Genomic DNA, 27632 nt, shown 5'->3' with positions numbered 1-27632 from the left:
TTGAAGTTCAGACTGATTTCCATGTTAATAATGAGAGCTGGAGCCAGGCTGAACCAGCCTTTGCAGTGAATCATGAAGGAATATCCAGCATCACAACTAAGATTTAAAATAGCTAAGAATTAAGTTAGGGTTCAGTCTTTCATCAGGCTGATGCTGTGGTTTCCACCTGTTGGGGAGGCTGAAAAATGGGGTTTGTTTCATACCTGACTGTCCAAGCCCAGGAAGATGAGCATCATGAAGAACAGAGCTGCCCACAGAGGAGACAGAGGCATCATGGTGACAGCTTTAGGGTAAGCAATGAATGCAAGTCCTGGTCCTGGAAAGGAATGAAAAATGAAAAGTTGATACTCGTGTGGGAGTCTGAGATGGGGATCAGCTCCTCCTGAGCAGCCTGAGCTGTGGGAGAGCAGCATTGCTGACACCAAAAGTGTGGTTCTGGCTGAGCAGGGCTCACTCAGCATCACTTCTCAGACTGTTTTACCATTTTCTCACTTTTCTGCTCCCTTCCCCACCCCGCCGAGGAAGCCGAGTGAGTGAACAGCAGTGTGGAGGCTCAGCTGCTGCTCAGGGTCAGCCACCACAACCTGATTCTTCTGTCATGGCAGGTAAGAGGAACTAAACCCCAGACTGACCACCTTGACAAACTCTGCATCCCTCATAGTCTAAACAATTGGTGATGAGGCTTATCAGAAGTGGCACAACCCTGCCTGCATCCTGGCCAAAGGATGCTCAGCTTCTGTTCAGAGATCCCAGAGCTTTATGTTCCCCTTTTTTGTATGGATGTGCAGCACTACAAACATCCCTGAATAAATCATAGCATGTGCTCCTGTGATTGCCTTATACAACTTAGGAACATATCCTGGAGGCTTCATTTTCTTCCTAACCTGGTGCAAGGCAAATATTGGTTCCTATCCTGCTGTGGTTTTGGGTGTTGCTGCTGTTGCTTTGTAACATTGGCTACATATTTAGAGAAATCTTCAAAATAGAACATTTTTGTAACAGCACTGATAACTTCTCAGATCTGCTGAGATACCTTCTCACCTTGCTCAGGTTTTCCTGTTTTTATTTATCAGCTGTGTTTTATGAAGCCAGCCAGCTTTGAAAGCAGGCACAAAGGCCCTCTCCCAGCCAATAAAGGAGAACTCTGTGCTGCTGCAATAACTTCAGTGCAGACCTGTCACACCCTGCTGCTTCTTCATTTAAAGCAGCATTTACAAGCTCCTATAACGAAGTGCAAGCCAGTTGTATTGAGAGATTTAGGAGAAGATAAATATTTTCCATGAGAACATCAGTGAAACCCTGCTTGTTTTGCAGTTTTTCTGGGATTAACTCCATGAGAGTAATTTCTCCTCAGCATTGCATTGGGTTTTTTTCTGGGCAGCCTCCTGTTCTTTTTCTTCTGCTTGAGGATGTTACAACCACAAAGGTGTGGAGTAACTTCCATTGCATGCCCAGCTCCAATGGTGGTTGTGGATGGTCAATTTTTCATAAATCTGGGCCTGTGTGCCTGTCTGGTTTCTCATTTTAACAGCTGCAGCTTTTTCCTTTAATATCCTTTTTTTTTTTTCCCCAGAAGGAACAAATATTTGTGGATTTCAGTCTGCTCATTGAAAGAGGGTGGAATGCAGATGAGGATTAACACTCACAACTGAGTTTGTTAAACAACATTCTGGATGCTCAGCTGCAGTGAGTTTGTGGTTTGTGTAGTGGGGGCTCCTTGAATTCATGAATTCGGTTCTATGCACAGCAACATTCATATTTTTCACACACAAATGTCTGGCCACAAAAATAGTTCAGAACTCTTCCTGCAGCAGTTGTTCCATTGAATCATCTCATCCACAGGCCATGACACAGACTGTGACCTCTGACCACATCCTCTGGGCATTTTTGTTAACTCAGAAATCTGCTTTTGGAACTCACCTGATTCTGCAACTTCTGCAATGGGCACGCCTTGTTCATAAGCCATAAATCCAAGAACTGAAAAGATAGCAAAACCAGCAACAAAGCTTGTGCCACTGTTCAAGCAGCAGAGCATGATGCAGTCTCTGAAAATATAAATAAAAAACACTGCAGTTGATCTCCAGAGCTGGGATTTCTTTCATCCACTGCGCCAGAGGATTGACAGAACCCTGGGCTGCAGGAATGCAAAGCAAGTTGTGCATTAACAGTAAGGTCCCAACTCAAACCATTCCTGACAGCAGCCAGGAATTAGCACACACAGGAGGACACCATCAGAACATCCTTGCTCTTGTTTTAACTGCTGGAGTTGCAAAATTGTTGCAAGTTACTTGCTGTTTTCCAGTAAAATATTTTTAAAACGTGTAAAACTATGTAAAACATGTAATAATTGTTAAGAGCAATTTCTCCATAATAATTATACTAATAGATTCCAGAGGGTATGAACTTATTAATAAACTCTATAAAAATGGTAACATTTGTTTCCTGAGGGAAAAAAAAATCCTGTGGTCAGATCTTAGCTCCTTCTATCCCTGTTAAAAAACATTGGCAAAATATATCCATGCAAAATACAGCTGCACTTTGTTTTCTAGACATATTTAAGAGGCTGTGGGAATGGAAAGCGCTGCACATAATCTGGAAGTGTGTGCATGCCTAACAAAGTGTCTAAAACGAGGCAAAGGCAGTGCAGGGACTGAGATCTCAGCCAAACACATCCCACACTTCAGACCACGACAAGGCCAAGGTGAAGAAGGATTTCTTTGCCCAGACTGGAAACGTCACAAGAGTAAATCACTTTAAAGAAAGGGAAGATCCTGTTGCAGAAAGGTGTGATTTCCCCCAGAGCACAGGGAAATATTGTTGTTCCTGCTGCCCTGACAGCTCTCCAGGCGTGACAGATGACGAGGCAGCGATGATTTATGCTGACAGTCACTCCTTGGAGACTGTTTGCCATGAGAGACAGCTGTGTACTTGAGAAAGTAATCATCTGACCCACATGTCTGAGGTGAATTAGGATTCTAACCCACAGAAACACAAGGCAAGCCTGGAGCTGTCTCATCCTTAATCTGCTTTATCCTCATCCCACTGCAGCTCTGATGCAAATTTTTGTGCAAGTTATCAGTAAGAAGAAAGGACCCTGTAAAATCCAGCAGGTTCTGAATTCACAGCTTCAATAATTTGGTAAAGGAATCAGAGACAATTCCTTCTTCAAAGTCCTGGCACTTATTCCCTCAAAATTTCTCTGCTAATCTCCCTGCTTTGCTGTTTGTCTCATTCCATTATTTTTATCCTGTGACATCATCTCATCAGTTTTGGGAGCTCAAAATGAGGTGAACAGTTTCCAGCATGTTGTTCCTTCACTGATGAACCCTGCAGTGTCTCCCACATCTGTCCAAAGCTCTTCTGACACCCCTGTGGCTCAGCTGAGCTCCAGGCACACACACTCCCCTGCCAGGGAGCACCTTGGCGCTCCTGAGCTGCAAAGCCAAGGATCAGCCCAGCCTCTGGGCCCTGGGAGGCTTTGGCTCCCTCTCATCACCTCAGCTACACCTAACTTTAACTATTATTTTGGGAAGGTTTTATGTTTTCACAGCAATTTCAGAGTAAAGATAATCTCTGGGGCACAACATCTACAAATTGCTAAAATAATGCTCAGCAATGGAAAATAATTAATATTCCCATTTGTAATGGAGACTCAGACATGGACAAGTGCAGTGATGTTCATTCTTCTTTCATGCCTGGACTCTCTTTAACACTGTTCATTTGCAGGGAAATACTTGCTGAAAATACAATTCTAACCTTTATTTATTGGCTTTTCACATTACATTCTCTTTGTAATTATGCCCAGCCAGGCCAGTTCTACACTTTGGATGTTTTAAAGCAAGATACCAATCCAGAATAAAGGACTGAGGAGCATAGAGGCCTTTGTGCTCTGCAGAGATACAAAACAATGAAAAATCAGCCCCTTCCTGACCTTCTCAGTGAATTTCAGCTCTGAAGACCTCTGGAGGGACTCTCACCCCACCTCTCTCACCTCAGGAACTGGTGAGGTCAACACTGAGAAATTAAAACTGAGTGTGATGAAACCCTGTCGATAAGAGAGGTCAGCAAGATGAATTCTATAATCCTTTGGGGGAAAAAGAGAGATCCTGCTTGGTGGGATGCAGCCAGATGATGCCTCCACTGGGCACAGGCTGTTTTCTTCAGATAAGATTTGCTTTAGATAATTCCCTGCTTCAAATGCAGTCTGAACAAGATATTTCCTACTGAGGACTGCTGTGGCACAGGATATTTGGGAGCTGCTGGTTCCTGAGTGGGAGATAAAGGCTGGAGCCCCTGGCAGGCTCTGCTGCTCTGTCCTGAAGCAGGGGCAGAGCCCAGCTGGACAATCCCACAGAAGAAGAGGATGCCAGGGATCTCCACTCTCAGAGAAGTCTGGCAAACCACAGCACTGTGGTACAAATTATCTGCAGGATAAGAACACATTTCTCCTAGGAAATGGGAAAAAGGAGATGTTCATCCCCTCCAGCCAGTGAGGCTCCTGCTCTTTGCAGATACCAGCACCCCAGCTGAATGGGTTCATCCCCAGGGAGGCACTCCCAGACTGAACACGGCTTCTCTGGGGAATAAAAATATAACCCCATAAAAATATAACTCCAGTTGCCCTTCCCATGGCTTTGCAGGAATTCTACCAACCCCTCAGCTCCTGGTTTTTATCCCATAAACAGAAGTAACCTGTTGTTCAGGGGGTTTTTTCTGCTATGGGAAGGAAAACTGGAAGGGGGATCTGGATCCATTGATTGTGAAACCAGTGAGTTTAAAACACAAGTGCTCAGGAACCATTGGAAGGGCAACATGAATTTTTTACGTGCACCCCTGGCAGGAGGACATCAGAGCCTGACTGAAGCCCAGACTGATTTCAAGTGAAAGGAAAACTTCAAATTTTTATGAAAACTTCACATTCTTCCAATTTAAACTCCTGCCAATCACCTGAATAATTCAGGATGTGCATCACTTCTCCTCTCCCTGCCTGATACTTCTGAAAATTCATCCTGCCTTCCCTTCCTTGCCTTTATGGAATCCTCAAGACCCAATTGAGAAATTCCCATTTATCTTTTCCTCCTAGACTAGAAACTTGACAAAGGACAAATCTTCAGGTGTTAAGAGTTTTGTCCATGTGTGAAATCACTCCTTTATCTCCTGCTCCACAGTGGGAACGGGGGAGCTGACCCTGGACTTGTACCTGGGAATGGATTTGGGATTCTGAGCTGGATAAAAATCAGAGGAGGCATCAGTACACCTCTGTTATCCCTGTGGGGAAACACTGCCTGCTGATGGCACTGCCAGGGCTTCCAGCTTCTCCGAGGAGTCACCTGGGATACAAACTCTGGGGCATCCAGGGAGGAGCTGTTTTTATGTTTTTCAGTGAAAGATATGTAAGGATGATAAAAACTCATTTCCTATTCAAAGACATGAAGTGACTTTCGCAATTCATTTACCACATTAATGAATTAAATCAGGTTTAAATCTTAAATTCACAAGGCCCACTTCAGTTCAGACTTTCCCATTTCCCACTGAAATACCTCTTGCTATTATTTTCCACTGCAATTTTCCCTTAGGGAAAAAAATGGATTAAAACAGAGCAGAAAATGTCCATGTTGCAGTCAGACTGTGGGGATTGCAGGAGGAAACCCCCAGCTTGATTTCACTTTCTTAAAGTATTGGTTAGAATATAAAATTGTGGTTTTCACATCAGAGCTCTGTTTATGTCTTGCCCTGCCCAGCTTGGCCATGTTCTGCTCTTCACATCTGTCCTAGCCCTTCTCTCAGACTCATTAAAAATCACACATTAGGACACATTAACATCTATTTCCTAGCTGGGAAATTTGGGAAATGTTTTAGGAAGGGAATTGTGGAGCCTGGATGGAGTAAAAGGTGTTCAGCTGCAGCATCCTGGATGCTCAGGAGCTTCAGAGCAGGGTTTGACCAGCTGAGCTCCAGGGTCAGGGGAAAGGAAGGAAGGAAAATCCATCAGTACAACACATCCAAACTCCTGCTTTTTGAAAAAAACCAAAACCTCAGGAAAAGCATTCCTGCACTCCTTGAGGCACTGAGAGTTTCTAGTTGGGATACAACTGGAAAGAAATATAAATAAAACTGAATAAGAGAGAAGTGATGCCTTTGCTAAAGCATTGCTTGTGCTAATTAGGGAAAAGGTTCATTACCAGCAGCTCTGAAGGCTGTAGGGGACTCACACCACTTCCTGCAGCAAAACATTTTGTCTTGCTAAGACATGGACAGAAGGAACATTTCCTAAAACTGTCTCCTAAGCTCTCCAAGTAAAACCGTAATTTAGAATTTAAATTCATTTGGGGGGTTTGGGGGTGGTTTGTTTGGGGTTCTTTCACTTTTTTGGACTGTGTTATTTCCTTTATAGAAAAATGAAATTTTAATTATCTGTCAGGAGATCTTAATGGAGTCACTACAACCAAACTATCCTCGTAGGAATTTTAGGAGAACTGATTCAATAACCATTTTTCAGAAGAAAAGAGCAGTTCTCATATTGCTGCCCATGCCAGTAATGTGGAACAGGGATTTTGTGCAAATCACATCCTTTGGGCATTGACTCAGGAGAGATTAAAACCTCCTGAAGTCATTGGCAATTCCCTCCTTGGAGTATGTAGATAAGCCATGAAATGCTCCCCATTCCCCAGGGTTGGGGCCTGCAAACTTCCCAAAAAATGGGGAAGGGTGGCAGTCAGAGCACAGACCAAACTGAGGTGATTTTTAGTGACAGGTTTTGGTAGTACTTTTAAAAAAGCATCTGAAGTAATGCACACACATTCAATCATACCTGTCTGAAATCCTGTATTTTATATGAAATTTGTGTCTCTGTGTGTACTGAGGGGTTGTGGAAGGCTCAGATTTGACCAAGAGGGATGAAAATGCCGCATTTTGGAGCAGAGTTCCTCTGGAGCAGTTCCAGGAAACATTACAGATCTCTGTCCTACAAAAACCTGTGCGTGTGCTTATGGTTATCCATGGAAAAAGGGAATGGGAAGTGATTCCCCATTTCAGCCCAAGAGCAGAATTCCAGCATGGGAGGTGTTACCTGTAGCAGTTGTTGTTGTAGTTGTTGTAACTCCCCAGGGCTGTCAGGCACCCCAAGCAGATGGCATAGGAGAAAAAAATCTGTGTGCCAGCATCCACCCACACCTGGAGACAGAGAACAGGGAGAGCTTCAGAACAGCAGCCAGGAGAAATCACCCTCCTGGAAAATATTGCCTGCAGGTCTGCACGGGCAGCTCTGCAGGTTGAGAGGGTCTGGCAAAGCTTTTACAAATCACAACCTTAAAAAAAATGTGCTGAGAGGGAACTTCCCCTCCCCATCCCAGCTGGTCTTTACAGGCTCAGCCTAAAGTAGAAGGGGAGACAGAACTCCTAGAGAAGAACATCACCTGTTAAAATCATTAATTGCTTTTAGACAGTTTTAGTAATTGCAGCCCAAATAGAATGACCTGCATTTATCTCACTCCCACTGGACAGTTATTTATTCAAAATTAAAAATTTAGCATGAATAAATGCTCTAAAGACAAAATGTGCCATTCCTAGATAATACATAAATTAAGCTGGGAAAGAAGGGATAACTTATCCAGGAAAAGGATGTTTTTAGCAAAATTTAATGGATCCAAGAGGCACAAAGTTACAGTTCTGGTCACTGTACAACCAACAAGTAAAAGTTCAGTAGAGCTTAACAAGCCAGTAGCTTTGTAATGTCATTGTGGAAACATTTATATCCTAAAGTGATGCAAACAATTTTAAATCAGGGGAAAGGAAAAGGAAGTGTGAGTTAACACAGTGAGATTCTTCTCAGAACATTAATGATCAGGTTCATTTTACTTTAAAAGTACTGCAACAAAGCAATTGATTCCCCTTGACCAGTGTGGCTGTGTTCCCACTGGAGCTGAAGGTACCCCTTGAACTTCTGGTTTTAGGATGGGAGGGATATGGAGAGCCCAAACCCACACAGCTGCAATCCAATAAAAAATCCTGCTCCTGTTTTCCTGGGATAAATGATCTCTTTAAGTCCAAAACACCAAGCCCTGAGAGAGGCAGTGGCTGTGCAGCCATTCCTGCTGAAGTTGGAGCCAGGGAAGAGGGAACACAGGGAACAATTTCAGGACTAATAACAGGCATCAAATCCTCCTAAATACACAAAGGGGATGTGTTTGTTTTACATCTGATCAAGTGAGACCTCGTCTCTGGAGTTGTTGAGTGTTTCTGTTTGGAAATAACATTAAGATCACCTTTGATTTACATCAGAGGCTGAAAGGGTTTCGTTGCTGTCACGCCAAATAAGACACAGCTGGTTACATCCCAGAGCTTCACCACTGCTGAGGAAAAGCTGCACACAGAGAGGCTTTTGACAGACAGGCTCTTTAACAGGACTGGAAGCTCCCAAAAAGCTGTGAGGAGCATGGCTCAGCTGAAAATGCACTGTCTGCTGGGCCCAGACAAAAGCTGGGAAACTGGATGAGCACATGGACCCTTCCCTTCCCTTCCCTTCCCTTCCCTTCCCTTCCCTTCCCTTCCCTTCCCTTCCCTTCCCTTCCCTTCCCTTCCCTTCCCTTCCCTTCCCTTCCCTTCCCTTCCCTTCCCTTCCCTTCCCTTCCCTTCCCTTCCCTTCCCTTCCCTTCCCTTCCCTTCCCTTCCCTTTCCCTTCCCTTCCCTTCCCTCCCTCAGCTGCAGGGCAGAGCACCCAGAGGGGCACAGCCCTTCCTGCTGGCACAGCTCCCACAGGGCTGAATATCCCTGGAATGCCAGTCCTGCTGCAGTGGGGGCACAGAACTGGGCTGGAAGGGTGTGCAAGGGGCTCACAGCTGGTCTGTGAGCCAGAGAGTGAACTGATAAAGTGCACTTCTGAAAGGAGTTCTACCAAGGCCATTGGAGAGGAGAGGAGAGGAGAGGAGAGGAGAGGAGAGGAGAGGAGAGGGGAGGGGAGGGGAGGGGAGGGGAGGGGAGGGGAGGGGAGGGGAGGGGAGGGGAGGGGAGGGGAGGGGAGGGGAGGGGAGGGGAGGGGAGGGGAGGGGAGGGGAGAGGAGAGGAGAGGAGAGGAGAGGAGAGGAGAGGAGAGGAGAGGAGAGGAGAGGAGAGGAGAGGAGAGGAGAGGAGAGGAGAGGAGAGGAGAGGAGAGGAGAGGAGAGGAGAGGAGAGGAGAGGAGAGGAGAGGAGAGGAGAGGAGAGGAGAGGAGAGGAGAGGAGAGGAGAGGAGAGGAGAGGAGAGGAGAGGAGAGGAGAGGAGAGGAGAGGAGAGGAGAGGAGAGGAGAGGAGAGGAGAGGAGAGGAGAGGAGAGGAGAGGAGAGGAGAGGAGAGGAGAGGAGAGGAGAGGAGAGGAGAGGAGAGGAGAGGAGAGGAGAGGAGAGGAGAGGAGAGGAGAGGAGAGGAGAGGAGAGGAGAGGAGAGGAGAGGAGAGGAGAGGAGAGGAGAGGAGAGGAGAGGAGAGGAGAGGAGAGGAGAGGAGAGGAGAGGAGAGGAGAGGAGAGGAGAGGAGAGGAGAGGAGAGGAGAGGAGAGGAGAGGAGAGGAGAGGAGAGGAGAGGAGAGGAGAGGAGAGGAGAGGAGAGGAGAGGAGAGGAGAGGAGAGGAGAGGAGAGGAGAGGAGAGGAGAGGAGAGGAGAGGAGAGGAGAGGAGAGGAGAGGAGAGGAGAGGAGAGGAGAGGAGAGGAGAGGAGAGGAGAGGAGAGGAGAGGAGAGGAGAGGAGAGGAGAGGAGAGGAGAGGAGAGGAGAGGAGAGGAGAGGAGAGGAGAGGAGAGGAGAGGAGAGGAGAGGAGAGGAGAGGAGAGGAGAGGAGAGGAGAGGAGAGGAGAGGAGAGGAGAGGAGAGGAGAGGAGAGGAGAGGAGAGGAGAGGAGAGGAGAGGAGAGGAGAGGAGAGGAGAGGAGAGGAGAGGAGAGGAGAGGAGAGGAGAGGAGAGGAGAGGAGAGGAGAGGAGAGGAGAGGAGAGGAGAGGAGAGGAGAGGAGAGGAGAGGAGAGGAGAGGAGAGGAGAGGAGAGGAGAGGAGAGGAGAGGAGAGGAGAGGAGAGGAGAGGAGAGGAGAGGAGAGGAGAGGAGAGGAGAGGAGAGGAGAGGAGAGGAGAGGAGAGGAGAGGAGAGGAGAGGAGAGGAGAGGAGAGGAGAGGAGAGGAGAGGAGAGGAGAGGAGAGGAGAGGAGAGGAGAGGAGAGGAGAGGAGAGGAGAGGAGCATTTTTAGAAAAGTTTTGTGAAAAACAGTGGTGGCAACTGCTTTGCACCAGTGAACATTATGTTGATCTATTGTAACCAATGAATAAAGTGTAAACTTTGTAGAGTGCATAAAAGACAGCATGTTGTTGTAATAGGCAGAAATTATCCTTCGGAAATGTAGTGCATCCCTTTGTGTATCTGTCCAACAGTGACAGAAGGGGCAGCTGCAGAGCTGCTGGAGCAGAGGAGCCCAGAGCACATCCCTCTGGAACTCCTGTGCCCAGACAGAAGAGCAGATCAAACTCTGGCCACAAGTGATGCTACTTCCTTCAAGGCAAACAAAGACCATCACATCCCACAGGGATTCAGCCTAAAAACTGACAAACACTCCATGAGAAGGAAATATTCACATATTCTGTAAAGCTGGAGCCAGACTGAAGAGTATTTTTGTTGCACCCTATGACATCAGTCCAGAAATTCCCTCAGAACTTAGGGCTGATGTTTAACTAGGAATGCAGAAGCAATTTTATTTGCTGAATGGAATAATATAATCTGTATAGCTTCTTTTGGGTTGTATATTCAGAGGACAAGTGACATTTAATCTGTTCAGGTTTCTAAAATGGCAAAAAGTGATCAGCAAAGTGGCAAACAGGAACATAAATTTAGAAACCACAGGGAGATTTCCTGTGGCTGAAAAAACACGAGAGCTGGACTAACCCTGGTGTATATTGCCTCACCCCAACACTTTAAAGCCTTGAAGGTGACATTTCCCATCAGTTCTCCATCTCCTGTTCTCCAACAGCAGAGACCATCTGACCTTCATCCTCAGACTGCAGCACCCAGCTCATGGCTGGAGGATTTGGTGAGGTCTCCAATTGTTTATTAGTCTTTGTCCCCCCAGCCTGGGCATTCACAAAGGGCACCTCAGGGGAAGTTGTTCTCATTCCAACTTGTCATGGGCACAGATGGGCTCTTGAAGACACCAATCCCAAATCCAGGGGCAATCCAGAGGCGTTCCAGGTGCCACCCACCCAGCTCATGGCCACAAATCCATTATGGGACATTTCTGAGTGCTGAGTCTGGCTTAAACCAGAAGTTGTTCCCCTTTCCAGGCAGAGCAATGGCATTCTGAAGGGCAGGGACACAGAGGCAAACCTGGGGCAGCAGCTGGGACAAAAGAGGACATTTGTCTGAAAGGTGACACAGCACAATCCTTTTCTGCCATGAGTCCAGAGGAAAGGATCAGAGAACTCCCTGTTGGTGCTTTATGAACTTGGGACCTTGAAAACTCTTAGGTCAGTGATTAATTTAGCACTCACAAACTTGGGATTTGAACTATTTCATAGTTTCTATCAGCTCCTACCTTGAAGGAAGGAACTAGACTATTTTAGCTTTTTTTTCATTTCACATATGAAGTTTCCATGCTGAAACAAGATTAAAATTGAAGCACAAAGACTTTGGTAACTAACCCTAATATTTGAAAAATCGCAATTCCAAAGGGCAGAACCTTACAGAACAACAAACAGGAGCATTTTCTACTAAAACCAGAAAGTGCTGCTCTGCAACATCCAGCTCTCAAATCTGGCAATGCCCCCACTTTAATCTGTCTGGGTAACCTCAATTTGGCCTTCTTGTGGCACAATGTCCATTTCCATGGGTGCTTTCTCTGCCCAGGGAGATGAATGGAGCTGGCCAAACACAGGATGCTGCTGTCTGGAGGATCCCTTGCCTCCTTTGTAGCTCATGCAATGAAAGCAGGATAAGGAAGAAAGAAGGGGGATGTGCTGTAGTGCAGACAACAGAACCCTGCTCTGGAGAATTAGGTTCTTTTCATGTCCCTGCCATAAAGTTACTATGGGATGCTATGTCCATAAATCACTTCAAGCAACCTTTTCTCGTATGTTCCTTGACTTGGCTATCCCCTAAAGGGTGTCCAAAGCAAAGGACAAAGCTACTGAGCGCTCACTGCTGCAGATAAAGTGAATTAAAGTCACTTCTTGAACAACTACAAACCCCCACTGTTCAATAAACCAGCTTCACATTGAAAACCCCCAGAAGAGTGACAGCCCCTCGTTTTAGTCCCAATGTAAATGTCTTTCTGTCAGTAAGATGGGGTCATGCCATACACTGAAAATAAATTAATGAGGTGTCTGAAGCACATGGCCAGTGCAGAAATAAGTCCCTTTGCAAGGCTATTTTTTTTTGTGATGATCAAGCTTTAGGCAGTGAATTTAGAGGGGCAAGCAAGGAGTGAGAGGGATAAAACAAAATATTGCATAACTGTCCTGAGATGAGCTCAGTACCTGAACAGAGACTTTGGGGACAACCTATGTGATGTGTTGGTATTGATTATTTCCCTCATGCATGAAATAAAAATAATGCAGCTCACCTGAAGGAATTTCTCAAATTCTCTAACATTGTACTATCCCTTTATTTTCTGTGTTCTCTGGATAAATTCTGAACAAGCTACAGTGCAGCTGTGATGAAATCTTTCTGTGGATGCAGGAAGCATCTCCCAGGACACTCTAACTGGCACTTCCTCCATGACAAACAGCTGAATAACTCAAAATTTCTTTGTAGTTGTGTAAAAAAAAAAAAATTGTGTAAAATCGTTCCATGTCTGGGCAACATGGGAAAATCAGGCAGCTATTTTCAGTCTGATCTTCCCAAAAGATAGGCAGGGCTTTTTAAAAAAAGGAAAATCTATTCTGTTGTCACCTGAGAAGGGTGATTTTACAGCCCAGGGGGTGATGTGCAGCTTGTCTCATGTGGGTAAAGCAGCACACAGGTCCCTCTTTCTCTTTTGGCAGCATTCTAAATTCCATTTCACAGGTTTCTCGGTGCCACCAGGTCCTTGTGGCACTGCTCAGGTGACATCTGGGGTTCCAGTGGGATGGCTGAGCTGAGGGAGCTGCCACATCCAAGGGTCTCCAACAGGAACAAGGGAGCCCCAGGAGGATTCTCCCAGTAAATAAAACAAATATATTGGTTTTCTGTGTGTCCCTGGCCTTTCCTACAGCCCACACAGCTCTGTTTGCTTCCTTGAGAATTCCTGTCAAAATCCAAAGCATCAGTCTCACATTGAAGCCCAGACTCTGGCTGGAATCTACATCCCAGGGGTATAACATCATAAATACCCACTTCTTTTTTTTTCTCATTCTTAACAGTGAGGTTGAACACCAAAGCTGAGTGGTAATGACAGTCCCATCATGAAGCACTGCCTGAGAATATGGGAGAGCTCACAGACCAGCTAAAACCTGTGCCTGCTCTTTAAAACATGATGTTCCAAATGTTGACAGTCATTTATTTCCCATTTTGCTATCAGAGAACGAGCAATCATTCCAGATTTTCTTTTAATTTAAATTATTCATTACTTTTTGATGAATCTCAGCAGTTGTTTGTATTTAAAAGGCAGTTTGCCTTTGGTTTCAAATTAGAATTTTAAAAATAAAGCTGTGGCTGTCAGGAGATAATAAATGAAATTTCAAGGTTAGGGCATAGAATAATTGCAGAATTTTATCACAAATGCCTGAATAAAACACCCTGTTGCCAGATAGGTTTAGGTGTGACAGGACTGTAGGAAACCATCAAAATGTGAGGTCTTGACCTTGAGGTAACACCTGCACTTCAAGAGTGACCCCATCAGACATGGGGCAATCAGCAGCAGGTTTAATTACAAGCACTAATAGAAGCTTTTGGAGAATCAAAGCATTTCAAAAGTACCTGCCAGACCTCTCCCTAACAAAGGCTTCCTTCCTCTCCTCTGGAATGAACTGGGAGAGGTTCAGGGAGTGAACTCCAAGCACTGCTGGAAGAGCTCAGAATAATTTCTGACATGAGCTACAGGAAACCCCCAAAATAAATTAAAAATAAAAATAAAACAAACAAACAAACAGATTAAAAAATGCAGTTTCTAATACATGTTGTAAGAAATCAAATTCCCAATTTCACCTGTGCTTTCATCTCCAGTATCCTGGGAAGTTCTTTTCTATCAGTGGGTCATTCAAGCTATTCTCAGTGCCCAGCTGGAACTCCTGACTGGGAGGAGCTGGGATTGGAAACCAGGAGAAATTTCTACTTTTACCCCCCAGAAAACATGAGGTGCTTGTGCTGAGAACCTTCCCAAAAATTCAGGATTCACTCACATAGAGAAAGAAGATTCCACCAGGGTGATGTGACCTTGCAGAAGTTCCCCACACAGTGAGTTTAATATTTTCTATTTACAACACCCCTTGTTCCAGTCTTAGATCCCAGGTCTCTCTCATAAAGCACAATTTTATCCCCAAGATGAACTTTTGGTGACACCAGGGAAGTAAGAATTATTCTTCTGTAATGTGCAATGAAAATAATCATTCCCTAAACTGCATTTTATCACACTCCTCTGCTACAAGTGCCATCTTTATGTGTGTATATATATATATATATTTCCAGGAATAATAATAAAATAGGTAGTAGTGGAGGACTGAGCATTTTACCTCTGATCTTATTCCAATAAAGTGATTTTTTTTCTGGCTTTTTCATTATGAAGAACATTCAACCACATCACAGCCTCCTCTGTTGGGGCTGGTGTGGCAGCAGGGGGAGCTGGGATGAGAAACAGTCAGCACTCACTGGGAGGGAGGCAACAGATCCACACCTGGCTGCTTCTTTTAATACTTCCCATGCTCCTCAAGCTGAAAAATGTTCTATATTCACATGGCACCCCCCAGGAGGGCAGGCAGAGATGCAGTTTGGGCATTTTCAGTGCAGAATGCTTTGTGGAATGGATGGAGAAGAGGCTGAGGCACCACATCTGCCCAGCCAGGCTGAGCAGGAAGGTGCAGCCCCTTCAGATTCTGCACAGCACGAGTCACAGTTCCCTGTGCAGAGGCAGGAAAAATTAAATGAACCAGTCTGCATTTACTCTCTAGTCACTCTCTTGCAATCAAGTGACATTTTTTCTTAAATAGCAGCGAACACAGAAATCAGCTGAGTGTCTGGGCTGTGCAGCTGCCAAAATACAGAATTCAGAGGTCAAGGTTCTGTTCTATTTGCAAAACAACCCAAACACTTGGAGGATGCAGACGTTCAGAGGGAATAAATGCATTCCCTGCATGCATCCTGCTGCTCCCTGACTAGCAGTACACTGATGAGATCTCATTCCTATCCATCCTGCAGGCACAATCAAACAGGGAGGAATAAACTTTATTATCTTCATTTTCCCACATTGTCAACACAGTCGTATATTTTTTCACATTTTACTAAAAACAGTCAAATATGAGAATATATTTGACAATAAAATAGTCTTGGCATATGTTTAGTTTTTTAAAAAACCAAAAAACCTACAAATCTTCTGAATGCAGTTAATTTAAAAGACATTTTGTGTTTAAAAATCAGACAAAAGAAGTTATTTCATAAAATTAAACCAGTTAATCCCTGGGATTCCAATGAAAACCTTTTTGCTGAGTATGAAAATAGTTTTCCACTTGGAGCTAGAATCTTGGAACACCCAGAGAGTATCTTACTGTTATAACACAATTTTAAAGCAGAATATTACTTCAGCTACACAGGTTATTATTTCACAGACCCAGGTTAAAGCTCAGAGAATTTTAGGATGTTTTTCACAATAAACGACTCTGGATGTCGCTGCCTCAACAAATACAATCTCTGGTACAACTTACTTCAGATATATTTATTTTCCAATGAATATAGCCCTTTAAAAGTCAGCTTTCAATGCCTTTTATCCTCTCTGCATTTATTGAACCTCTGCTAGGAGTGTGAATGTAGAAAAATAAGGATATAAATCAGACAATCCACTGAAGATGTGCCCCGGGCTGCTTGAAGTGGCAGCGCTTGTGACAGCCCTTGATGTAAAAGTGCTTGGTGTGATGTTGGCCAAGTGAAGCTCAGCTGCTCCAGGCTCCTCCAGATGGCAAGAATAGCACAAAAATATCCCTCAGTTATCTCCAAGCAGCCTCAGCTCGAGGAGTTGTGGCTGAGGGCAAAGCTGAAGAAAATAAAGGAAAAACCCCACTGGATCCAAGCAGCCTGGCACCAGCCATGTTACCTAAAATAAATAAGCTTTTTAGCCCCTGCCCCCTGTCCCCAGATGCCTTCTTGAAAAAAAAAATAGATTTATCTCAGCGGGAAAAGCCATTAAATGGGGAACTAAACCCAAACAAAATATGAACTGTGCATTGTGGGGAAGCAGCAACAAAACCAATGCGTTTTGGATGCAGGAGTGAGTTTGTGGCTGAAGTTTACTACCCAGGGCTTTCTAAACAACACAGCTTCTGAAAGCACAGCCTTCATTAGAGCAGGAAAACACCACTTAAACGGCCAGGCAGAAAATGGCTGAATTAAGCTCTTTTTTCCCTCTCTTTAATGGCAGTGATTCTCAAAAGATTCAAAGTAGGTTAGGGGAAGAATAAAACAGCTATGTTTCTAGTGTCTACCTGACAACAGCTTTTGTAGGGGTGAATAATTACATGAAAATCACTTCCTTTCCACCTCTCTTTGGGATTTCTGTGGGTTGCTAGGCAGTCTCTCTGCTACCTTCTGCTAATGTCACTTCCAGAGGGCTGAATACAGTAAATTCATTGGGAGAATGGAAACTTGGGAGAAGAAGGACCTAAATACTCGGAGTTTTGTTTATTCATTGCTGCCTTGGGAGGCCAGCACTATAGCTGGGATCACTTTACAGGTATTGAAATGCTAATTTCTCAGGGGCTGTTTCCAGCCAAGTGCCACCCAGTCAAAATGGGACAGGACCTTCCTCCATACTGGAGCCACACCAGTTGCATGTTCCTGTGGCAGCATCCAATGTGGAAAACCAAAAGTGCTGGAGCAAAGCAGGCTGAGGATCCTTCAGGGACCTACAGGAGCAATTCTTTTCCTCCCTCTCATGAGTGAAATATTCCTACACTCCTTAACCCAAAATTTAGGGTATCTTGGTTGCCTTGGTGTGATTCCAAGAGGAGCAGCCACAAGGTGCAGTTGTACATCCCTGAGTAAATCTTGAGGGTGTTCACAGAGAGGAGGGGGCAGAAAATCCTGGCTCAGGGTGCCCAGAGCAGCTGTGGCTGCCCCTGGATCCCTGGCAGTGCCCAAGGCCAGGCTGGACATTGGGGTTTTGGAACAACCTGGGACAGTGGGAGGTGTCCCTGCCATGGCAGGGTGGCCCTGGATGCTCTGTAAGATCCTTTACAACCCAAACCACTCTGTGATTGTGCATAGATTAAAAAATAAAAATAAACTTTATCCAAATATCCGTCTCCACTGCAGGGTGCTGGCTGAGAAAACAGGAATGCTCCCTGCACAGAGCAGGGGTGAGGGGCTGTGGGAAGGGCAGCAGCCACACCCAGAGCAGGGCTCTGACAGGTCTGAGAGGTTGATTTCCAGTTCCAGTCTCCTGAGCCTGTGGTGCTCTTTGATTCTGGCCTTATCTGTTTTCATCCTCAAAGTTACCTCACTCAGCCTGGCACAACAGGAGACAGGGAAATCCAGAGGCTTTGAATTCACTTTCCTGTCAGCATTTTCTGAGGGCAGGATTCAAACCCCTTGAAATATGTATCAGATTTCCATTCATTTAGTCCTGGAGCATTTGGAAGGAGACACCTGGCAGTACAAAGTACACAGAATATCCCAGAGATATTATTCATATAAAACCATTTATATCCTTAAGATAACATGATTTTTCAGGGGGAAAAAACGTATCTGGAACAATTTTATGTCTGAGAGATAGGAAACAAAAACTGTCTTCAGTGCTTAACTTTGGGAAACTGGCAAGCTGGAAATATTTTTGGAAAGGTATTGATATTTAATCACAGTATTTTTTTTTTTTTTAATATATCAATACTAGGCAAAGCATCATTAAATCCCAATATCTCTTGAGAGCAGCACCCTCTTTTCACTTATTCATTTCTTTTAAGTATAAAGTTCAGGGCAGGAGGATGCTCTGCATTGTTCTTCTGGGGTGCTCTTGGGAATGAAAAATCATCCCCTCCTCTGGGAAGGTGAAATCCCTGACTGCTGAGCATCCCCATGGTCCAGTGTGCTGGAGAGCTCTCCTGCTTTAAAAGCATCAACATTTTTGCTTTCTCCTACTTTTTACTATATCAAGCTTCAGGCATTTAGAAATAAAAGAATTTTATTTTCATTCTGTGTGCAATATGAAAAAGCATACAGAATAACCATTGCTTTTCTTTCTCTTTTCATATTCCATGTATTTCCATGTAAATATTTTCAGCGTCCCAGAGACATCAGAATTTACCAGGTCTTTTAGGCAACTTGTTAATGTCATTTCCTATAAATGATAAATACAGATGCTCAATTTTTAAAAATAAATGCAGGAAGTGCAGTCAACTAATTTTTAGAATGAGGGTGTTGATTAGAGTTCCACTTTACTGAAACACTACCAACAAGTGCTCTCAGGATGAGAGATCTGGCAGCTCCACATCCACCAGAATGCACTCACAGGGGTTTCAAAATATTTACACTAAATTCAGCTGAGGGATAGATGGGAGAGGTGACCCTGAGTCATTTCTGCACTGCTCTGAATCCAAACCGAGATGTTTTAAAGTTTTTAAGGTGTTTTTTCTTCAAATATTCTATTTATATTACATTTGCCAGAAAGCAGGGCTCTGGGGTGGGTTTGGCTTTTAGGTTTTCAGGGGGACAGAGGAGGTTTAGCAAAGGCAGTGGGGTTCCATCTCCTCTCATGGAACTGATCACTCCAAAATATCCAATTTTTATGACAGATCTGCACAATTGTAATATCCCAGTGACAAAACCCCTTCTTCAGTGGCTTTTTTGTTCATTCCTCTTCCTCTCTTTAGTGTCTCCTTCAACCTGAGGAACACTGGAGATGCCAAACACAACATTCAGCACTGATATCTGAAATATTTCCAAAGGGGAAATGTTTTGGTTATGATCATTATTCAAAGATTTCACTCAAAAATTAAGAGAAAGGGGTTATATAACATTGGGTGAAATGTTATTTAATCTAATTGCTTTTAAAATAATAATTCTCAAGGATTCTTTTTAAGCCACCTGAAGAATACTTACCTATAAACTGATCTCCTAACAAAGGATCTAGAAAGAACAGCTCAAAACAGAAAAAAACAGAGTTATAGAAGCATGAGGATAGTTTGATCTTAAATTCTTCCTGTTACTGAGAACAGCCTAAACCTTGTATAAACACCTGACACCAAGAGATCCTCCCAGAGTGGGTTCAGTTATGTTGGGAAAACAGAGCTGCTGCCTGTAGAACCAGCCCTTGGCAGCACCAGAGAAGGTGACACACCAAAAGCATTGTTCTTCCCCAAAATGCTGCACTCCCCCTTCAGAGGAGCCTGTTTTCTCTCTGTTTCTTATGTGAGGAATGAAAACCACTCCATTGGGGTTTCTCCTGCTCTTCAGGAATCCCCAGTGATTTTCAGTGAGCCCTGAAGATCCCAGGCCACTTCAAGTCCTGCAGCTTCTACTGGAGCTCCGTATTTCACCTTAGTGTCTAATTCAGCACATGCAAATGTCTCTGTGTGAGGCAAACTTACATTTAGCACTGTGTAGTTTTAAAAAATAGAGAAAAGGATGCTCAGAAAAGAAAGAATCTGCTGCCTCACTACTGAATGCTCAAAAGTTTTGCATTTTTGCATTTCAAATAGGTGAAGCTTCAACAATGTTAGGGAACAAAATTCAAAGGAAATGTTCACATTAATTTCCAGGAGTCTGGATTTTACCCTGCTAGATTTTGCAGAATTGGAGTTCATGAAAACAAGAACTGCAACTAAAAGACTGCTTTACTGGCTTCTTTTGCTTTCAGAAATATTTCTTCAGCTAAATTTAACATGCGAAGAGTTAATATTTAAATATATTCTACTACTCTAATGCACTATTTGGCAAATTATAGGCTTGAGGACACAATAAGCAGAGTAAAAATTAAAAAAAAAAATCTCACCCTTTACATTATAAAGACCTTAAAATTGAGCTGCGTTGGCATAATCAAATGTATGCTATAAATACTCATCTAAATAAAAAACCAGCCTGCAGGAATATATTTAAATTTTCTAAGCAGTAAATCAAAGTTTGTCTCACCAAAGTTTAATTGTGTTCATTAGAGCTTTGTTCCCCCCCGAAATCTCTTAGAGGACAAAACAATTCCCTGATTGCCAAAGGAGCCCTGAAGGTGGCAGAGGAGTATTAGGCCAGTTGGAGAAAATAGTGAAAAATAAACTTCTAGAGAGATTGTCTCCTTGGATAAACTGTCACAGAGACAGAGAAGTCCCTGCTCAGATCCCTCAGGTCACAGTTGTGACTCAGGGTATGCAACAAACACCTCATAACTCCTGACAGAAACAACCTTCTTCAACTGCACAGTTTTGTCAAGGGATATCTGAGAGTGCTTTGGTTTTGCATACCAATAATTCAGTTTTTTCCCTGAGCTGCATCCTGCAGTGAGCTCTAACAACTCCCCTCAGTTCCTTGGATGAGGATGTGACTGGCAATCCAGGGCAAGATCAGCACTGGTGGAAGCAGCTCCTCTGAAATGTGCCCTTCATGGTTATATATTTCTTTTTCTTGTTTGTTTGCTCTCACATTTTCTACAGCAGCTGCTCCAGCACTAAAGGCTGTTTGGAGCAGTGACAACTTCATTCCCATTTTCTCAGATCAGATCCCTCCCTTCCCTCCCTCAGTGGTTCCTCATAGGGCTTGGAGGAGCTGGGCTTGCTCAGCCTGGAGAAAAGGAGACTCAGGGGTGACCTTACCACTCTTACAGCTCCCTGAAAGGGGCTGTGCTCAGCTGGGCTTGCTCTCTTTCCCCAGAAAACGGAACCAGAGGGCACAGTTCTGATCCGTGCCAAGGGAAATACAGGTAGGATATTAGGAAAAGTTTTACAGAAAGAGTGACAAAGAACTGGAATTGTCTGCCTGGGGAGGTGGTAGAGTCACCATCCCTGGATGTGTTTAATAAAAGCCTGGATGTGGCACTCAGTACCATGGTGTAGTTGGGGTGTTGGGCAGGGTTGGACTCGATGCTCTTGGAGGTCTCTTCCAACCCCGTGATTCTGTGATACTGTGATTCCTCCGTGTTGGGGAAGATGTCACTGATGCTGAGTTACATTTTTCCTGCCTGCAGTTTCTGCTCACACACCTGTGTTGGCAGAGCCTGCAGCCAGCAGGTGCTGGTGAGGAAATCCCTGTGTCCCCTGCAAGGAAAGCAGAGGAACACTCCCCAGAGCACAGCTCCCAGCTCCAGCTGCCACCAGAAACAACCCAAGCCCGAGGGTGAACGGAGCTGGATTTGGCAGCATGGCCCTGCCCTGAGGGCAAGAACAGATTTCCCCTTCTCAGCTACCCTGGCACAGTGCCCTGGGTGGGCACCTCCATGCTGGAGCCTGCCCAGCTGCTGGAATGGTGCCACTGGCAGCTGCATCCTGAAAATTAAGAAACCAATGGAGTTCTATAGCGCTAGCGTGCAGAATTCACCTCGCTCTCTCTCCACAGCCTGTGCCTCCTGTGCCTTCTACACTTGGAATTGGAACCAGGACAGAAGCTGCTGGTAAAGCTTAGAAACTGCAAACAAAAAATACCAACCACCCCAAGAGAGACTATTGTTCCTAAGAGGTTTTTTTTAGGTGGTCAGCAACCACGTGGTTGAAGGTGAAGGAGGCCTGGTTTTATATTCAAAAACACTTTGGAAAAAATCTGTCACTAAAAGCTCTTTAGAAACTTGAGCAATTGTGGTTAAAGAAAGTCACTGCTGGAAAAATCTCTAGGGAACAAGCTCCTGGAAGGTCCTAGGGGACTGGCTGACCATGAGCCAACAGTGTGCCCTGGAGCAAAGCCCAGCAGCTCCTGGGCTGAGGATGAGGAAGAGTTAAAGCACCCCGAGGGACGTGGGTGATCCTTTCCTCTGCCAAACAACACAGCTTCAGTGCTGGGATCCCAGCTCAGGAGAAACAGAGACTTCCCAGAGCCCAGTGAAGGGCTACAGATATGGCTGAGGGACTGCTGCATCCTGAAAAACGTGAAAGGTTTGGGAGGTTGAGAGAGCTGGGACTGCACAGGTTAGAGGAGGGAAGACTTGGGATTCCTGAGGATAAATAAAAGTGTATCAATAAATACCTGGTGGGAGGGAGTAAAGGACAGGGAATCGGTGTCCTCTCAAAGGTGCAGATAGAGGGACAAGAGGCACGAACTGAAACACAGCATATCCCATTTAAATTTAAGAAAAATTTTGGAGAGAGTAGTAAAACCCTGGAACAGGTTGCCCAGACAGAGCTTTTGGAGTCACCATCCTTGGAGAGCTCAGAACCTGACTGGACACAATCTTTGGTGGGGTTTGCAGTGCTGGGTTAATGGTTGGACTCAATGAGTTTAAAGGTTTTCCCCACCCCAAGTGATGCTGGGGTCGTTCTGGTTGAACCTACTTTGGGGGATTCTATTCAAACAGGAATTTTCTGACCTGCTGCCGTTCACTTGAATTAACTTTCATGCACTTTAATTTACAGCAGGGACACAGAGGCTGCCCAGCAGGCTGGACACCCCAGGACAGGGAACCTCCCAGTGCAAGCTGAACAGAAAGCAGCCAGAACCCCAAGTTAAATCTGGACTCTTGTGTTTAACAGTTCACAATTGGCCCATCCGTAATTAATTGAATTAATTGATACTTTCAGCCTTCCACATCCTCCAGCAGCGAGTTCCACCATTTAGTCATTCATTGTGTGAAAAAGCACATTCTGTTGTATTTTTCTAAACCCACTACATCTCCATTTTTATAGACTTTTGCCAAAGCCAAGGCAGGGTTCCAGAAGGACCTCCTGAGTTCCTGGCTGAGTGCCACCCAAACGGGGAATGGTGCCTTGGCTGTGGAATCAGGAGGGCTGGGCTCCATTTCCAGGTCTGACAGTGTGTAAAAGCTTTTTTTCTTTTTTTTTTTTTGCCTTTGCACAGAAAAACCCCACCAGTGACTGTGGGGTGTAGAGTGCCCTACACTGCTGTTTAACAAGCATCACAAATAAATGCAAATCTCTGAACAGCCACTGCAAATGCTCAATTTTTTACAATATCACCAAAACCATGGCCCAGCTTCCAGTTATTATCCACTAAGTAACTCTATTATATTTGATTTATTTTAAAAACCAAATTTATTGCCCAAAGACCAAAAGGAAAAAGGGAAAATGTTTTTAATTTAACAGAAATGTCTCTAGAAAAGCCCTCAGCTAAACCCAGTGTTTAATAAACCCATTAAAGTGACAACTTCTGACCCACCACTGCATCACACAAAGGAAAACTGAATTGAAGGCAGCATTGATTTCATGCTGCCCACAAAACAGTCTAAATATTTCATTCAGACAGAATGAAAACTGAGTGCTTAGGCAGAACAAATACTAAAGACACAATTAAAAGTTAATTATCTTTTCTAAAGTAACAGAGAAATGAAATCTGGGGCAACACACTGCTTCAAATATTGGTGGTGACAATATGGGTCAACAATCCATAAGGACAGACAAGGAAGTATTTAATTTCATTCTAATTTAATCCCATTTCAGTCACTCAGCCTTCCTCAAAGCTACTGATGTGGATAATCCCATGCTAACTCAGCAAAAACTGGCCTAGAAAACTATGAAAATCCACAAAGTTAACCTAGAGCATTCACCACTTTATTAAAACATCCTTTTTCATTTGAGAACCATCATTTTCTGTTTAATAAGATTTAATAGAATGGAAAGGATTGAAATTGCTCTCCAGACATGCAAATAAAACCATTTTTCACTTTAGCTGCAAGGGATACTTATTTAGCTATAAATACATAACAAAAACATGTTCAGCCAGTGTAGAGGTCACACACTGTCCTTTTCTTATTGTGCCAAAAGCAGATGTTCAGGGAAAGATTACAGCAACAAACCCCAATTTTAATCTAGGCAGTTAAAATGCATCCCAATTCCAATGGCTGGAGCACAGTGCCATGGCAGTGCTCCCCAAAGGGAAATTCTCTTCCCATTGTCCCCACAGGGACCCTGGGGATCCCAGCCCCTCTCCTCCCCTGCTACACACCCCTGGCTGGGGGTCACAGTGGGGCAGGGACACCTCAAGGAGCAGCCAGAGATGGAAAACCAGTGAATGTCTGCAAACACCACTTCAGGGTGGATGGATGGGTGGGTGGATGGATGATGGATGGTGGATGGATGGTGGATGATGGATGGGTGGATGGATGGTGGATGTGTCCCCTCTGATCCTCAGACACAACACTCCCAGGGAGCAAAAGTAGGAGTCCACTGAGGCCACCTCACCACCAAACCCTCAGCAGATCAATATTGTGGCAGCACAAGCAGTGAATTGCTTCAGAATCCATTGCAGTGACCTCCTCTGAAATGTAGGTCACAAAACCTTATATATGTATTTACTGCAGCCTCAAAGACTCCAAAATCACAAACACAAACTCCTTTTTTCCTGCAGCCTCATCCTGGAATTCCACCAATGATGAAGTATTGAACAAGCAACATCCATTAACTTTGGCATTGTATAATAACTAAGTAACTGTAGAATAACTAAATTAGCTTTAAATTCACCTCTCCCCATACTCCCAGCTCTTTTGGGTGGAATTCCACAAGCACAGCTACCAAGGGTGTGGGACCACAACCCCCAGGAAGGAATTTGGGGTGGCACCTAAGGACAAACAAGGGTTTTGTGGCTGAATGAGCCCAGCAGGGCAGCCCTGCAGAGATGATAACTCAGGGTGGCCCAGCTGCCTCTGCTTCAGAGTTAATTGCTGGTGAATGGTGGCTGGGATTTGCTTGGAACCAAACCAAGAGCTTGGCACCCACCCAGGATTATGTGCCAAGAACCTCTGAGATTACTCCAGCAAACTCAGAGCAACAATTTGTCCAATCAATCTCTGATTTTAAGAATTTATTTTTTTTTAAGAGGCATTTGGGATTTGTGGTTTTTCTCAGTTAAAAGGCACTGAGAGCCCCCCTGACAGTTCAGGGAATTTCACATTCCTGGGTGTGGAGCTACTGACAGCACCCAGGCAGAAAAAACATGAGCTCCTCAGATAATTTTTGTAAATAAATGCAAGGAGGGATCAAAAAAGACAAAGCAATAAAGCAAATATGGTTTAGACCTTTAGGCACAAGCTTGTGTTCTCTTCCCTGTGACAGATCTGTCTGGGTGAAGTTAATTATGAAAACAAACAAAGCACTGCTCATGTACTGAGCTTGTTTTAAAGCCTTATCTGAAGTGTTCCAAGAGCTGATTTAGGGGTGGTTCCAACTCAAAACCATCCCTGGCACAGTGTCTGTCCCTCAAAATCACTCCTTGGATGTTATCCCTCCATGTGAAGGACCTTTGGGGTCTGCCTGATCCCTCCAACCTACAGCACTCCCCACACAGGACCACGGTTTGGCTTCTTTTTTCCCATTCTCACTTGCTGCCAGCTCACTTAGTGTTGCCTTCTTCAGCTCCATACTTTGGAAATATGCACTCATCTCTTACTTTAACTTGCATATGTATGACCGTGGAACTAAAGTATAAATTTAAACCAGAGTATAAAAAAACAAAAGAACTCAAACCAAAACGAAAAAACAACCAAACCAAAACAAAACAAAAACCCAAACAAAACCAATCAAACCAAAAAGCCAACAAAAAAACCCCACCTAAACTACTTACAAACTAAACAACTTAAATCTGCAGGTAAATGGAGTTAGAGAAATACAAAAATATGTTTACTAGCAATATACCTGTACTGAAAATCATTGCTCAGTGTCAAAATGCCCAAGAAAGTCAATTAAGCCCTGTGTTATTTACAGTAATTTCCCGAATACAAGCCGCACCAATTTGACCAAAATTTTGGTGGAAACCCGGAAGTGCGGCCAATATTCCGGGGCGGCTAATACATTAACAAAATTCTAAAAGCTGCCAACACGGAAGTGAGAGCCCGCGGCAGCCCCAAGCCAAGCTGGAGCCCGGCCGGCCCCGGCAGAGGTGGGAAAGCCTGGCAGAGGCGGGGCCAGCAGTGTGGGGGGCGGGCGGCAGAGCCTGAGCCAGCAGGGCGGGGCAGGGGGGCGGCAGAGCCTGAGCCAGCAGGGCGGGGCAGGGGGGCGGCAGAGCCGGGTCAGTAGGGGGGGGGAGCCTGGGAGAACTGGGGTTAGCAGTGCAGGGGAGCATGGCAGAAGCAGGAAGGCCGGCGGGTGGGGCTGCCTGGCAGCGGGGGAAGCCCAGCAGAATCGGGGCCAGCAGCGTGGGGGAGCCCGGCGGTGCGGGGGCCTGCAGTGCCGGCCAGGGCGAGGAAACGCGGCGGCGGTACAGACGGGAGGGGGCGGCCGGCGAGCCAGGCGGCGGCGGCGGCAGCCCTGCCAGCCGGGCGAGCGAACGCGGCAGCGGGGCGGTGCTGACGGGAGAGGGGGGCCAGCGAGCCCGGCGGCGGCGGCAGCACCACCCGGCCAGCCCCGCCGAGCCGTGGCGCTGAGCTGGGCCACCCGGCCCCGTCGGCAACCATGAGCGGGCCGAGCCTGCCTGGCCCCGCCCCGAGCCAGTAAAGCCCGCTATGCCGCGATCCTGTTACTAATTGGCCAATTTGTGAAAGCTGCGCACGGATTCTCGCGACGAACGAAAGTGTGGCTAATATTCGGGGTGCGGCTTATCTATTGACAAAGACAGCAACATTGTCGAGGCACCGGGGGTGCGGCTTATAATCCGTGCGGCTTGTATTCGTGAAACTACTGTAATTTCTGATTCACTCCAGCTGAGGCAGCTCTGCTCTGGCTCTTGGGCATTCCAAGCACTGCAGAGGACCAGGGCACTGAGGAATTTCCAGGACTGATGGTTTATAGGAACCAAACCCCCCTTCCAAGGCACGTTTCCCTCCCCACGCTGGAAGAACAAGCCCTGTTCAATAGGATGACCCTGCACTACCTCACCCACTTTTTTGTGAAGCTCAAATTACCAAAGAGAGAATTTAAATTTGTAATCCCTCCTCCTCTGTCACATTTTTTGCTTTCATAGTCAGTAACTCACTGAGAGCTGCTTCCCCCAGATTTTTTGGTGCTGCCATCATTTCCCACCTCTGTTGTGCTCCTCTTCATGGCTGGATTAACAAATTCCCTGAGCCCCCCAGGCTGGAAAGCAGCAGGAGCTTTTTGTGAGCATCTCCCAGAGTACCTATGTTGTTTTATTATTTTACACAGAGGTTTTTAGAGCATTTTAAAAGCTGAGTTGTTTTGAGAGTGGCAGGAGCCGTGTACCCAACCAGTGAATTTTAGTAAACAAGCCACTCAACATTCACTGGAATTCTGCTGTGAGCTGGGCATTTTTCAAGAGAGCTGGCCAGTGGAAAACCTTGCATTTATGCCACAGAGCTGGCAGAAACATAAAGTAAAACTCAGATCAAGACAAAAAAAAAGTGCTAGGATAAAAAAATGCCATTTAGAAACCATATTCAGAACCCTGCTTCTTGACATTTGGGCCTACT

At 45.1% G+C, this 27632-nt stretch overlaps 1 protein-coding gene across 1 annotated transcript in view; it reads right to left on the bottom strand.

Moving 5' to 3' along the window:
- The window catches only part of SLC6A11 (solute carrier family 6 member 11), an 89797-nt gene that overhangs the window by 8417 nt on the left and 53748 nt on the right, over nucleotides 1-27632 (bottom strand). Inside the window, exons 8-10 of the mRNA XM_033071381.2 lie at nucleotides 7070-7173; nucleotides 1921-2045; nucleotides 204-316 (exon numbers count right to left, since the gene is read on the bottom strand). Of these exons, the coding sequence (XP_032927272.1) occupies nucleotides 204-316; nucleotides 1921-2045; nucleotides 7070-7173 (342 nt within the window). The remainder of the gene's footprint in view (nucleotides 1-203; nucleotides 317-1920; nucleotides 2046-7069; nucleotides 7174-27632) is intronic.

This window comes from Catharus ustulatus, chromosome 13, assembly GCF_009819885.2.
Source record: "Catharus ustulatus isolate bCatUst1 chromosome 13, bCatUst1.pri.v2, whole genome shotgun sequence".
Taxonomy (NCBI): Eukaryota; Metazoa; Chordata; class Aves; order Passeriformes; family Turdidae; genus Catharus; species Catharus ustulatus.
The sequence above is the reverse complement of the archived record's forward strand: the minus strand, read 5'-3'. Positions and strand labels throughout refer to the sequence as shown.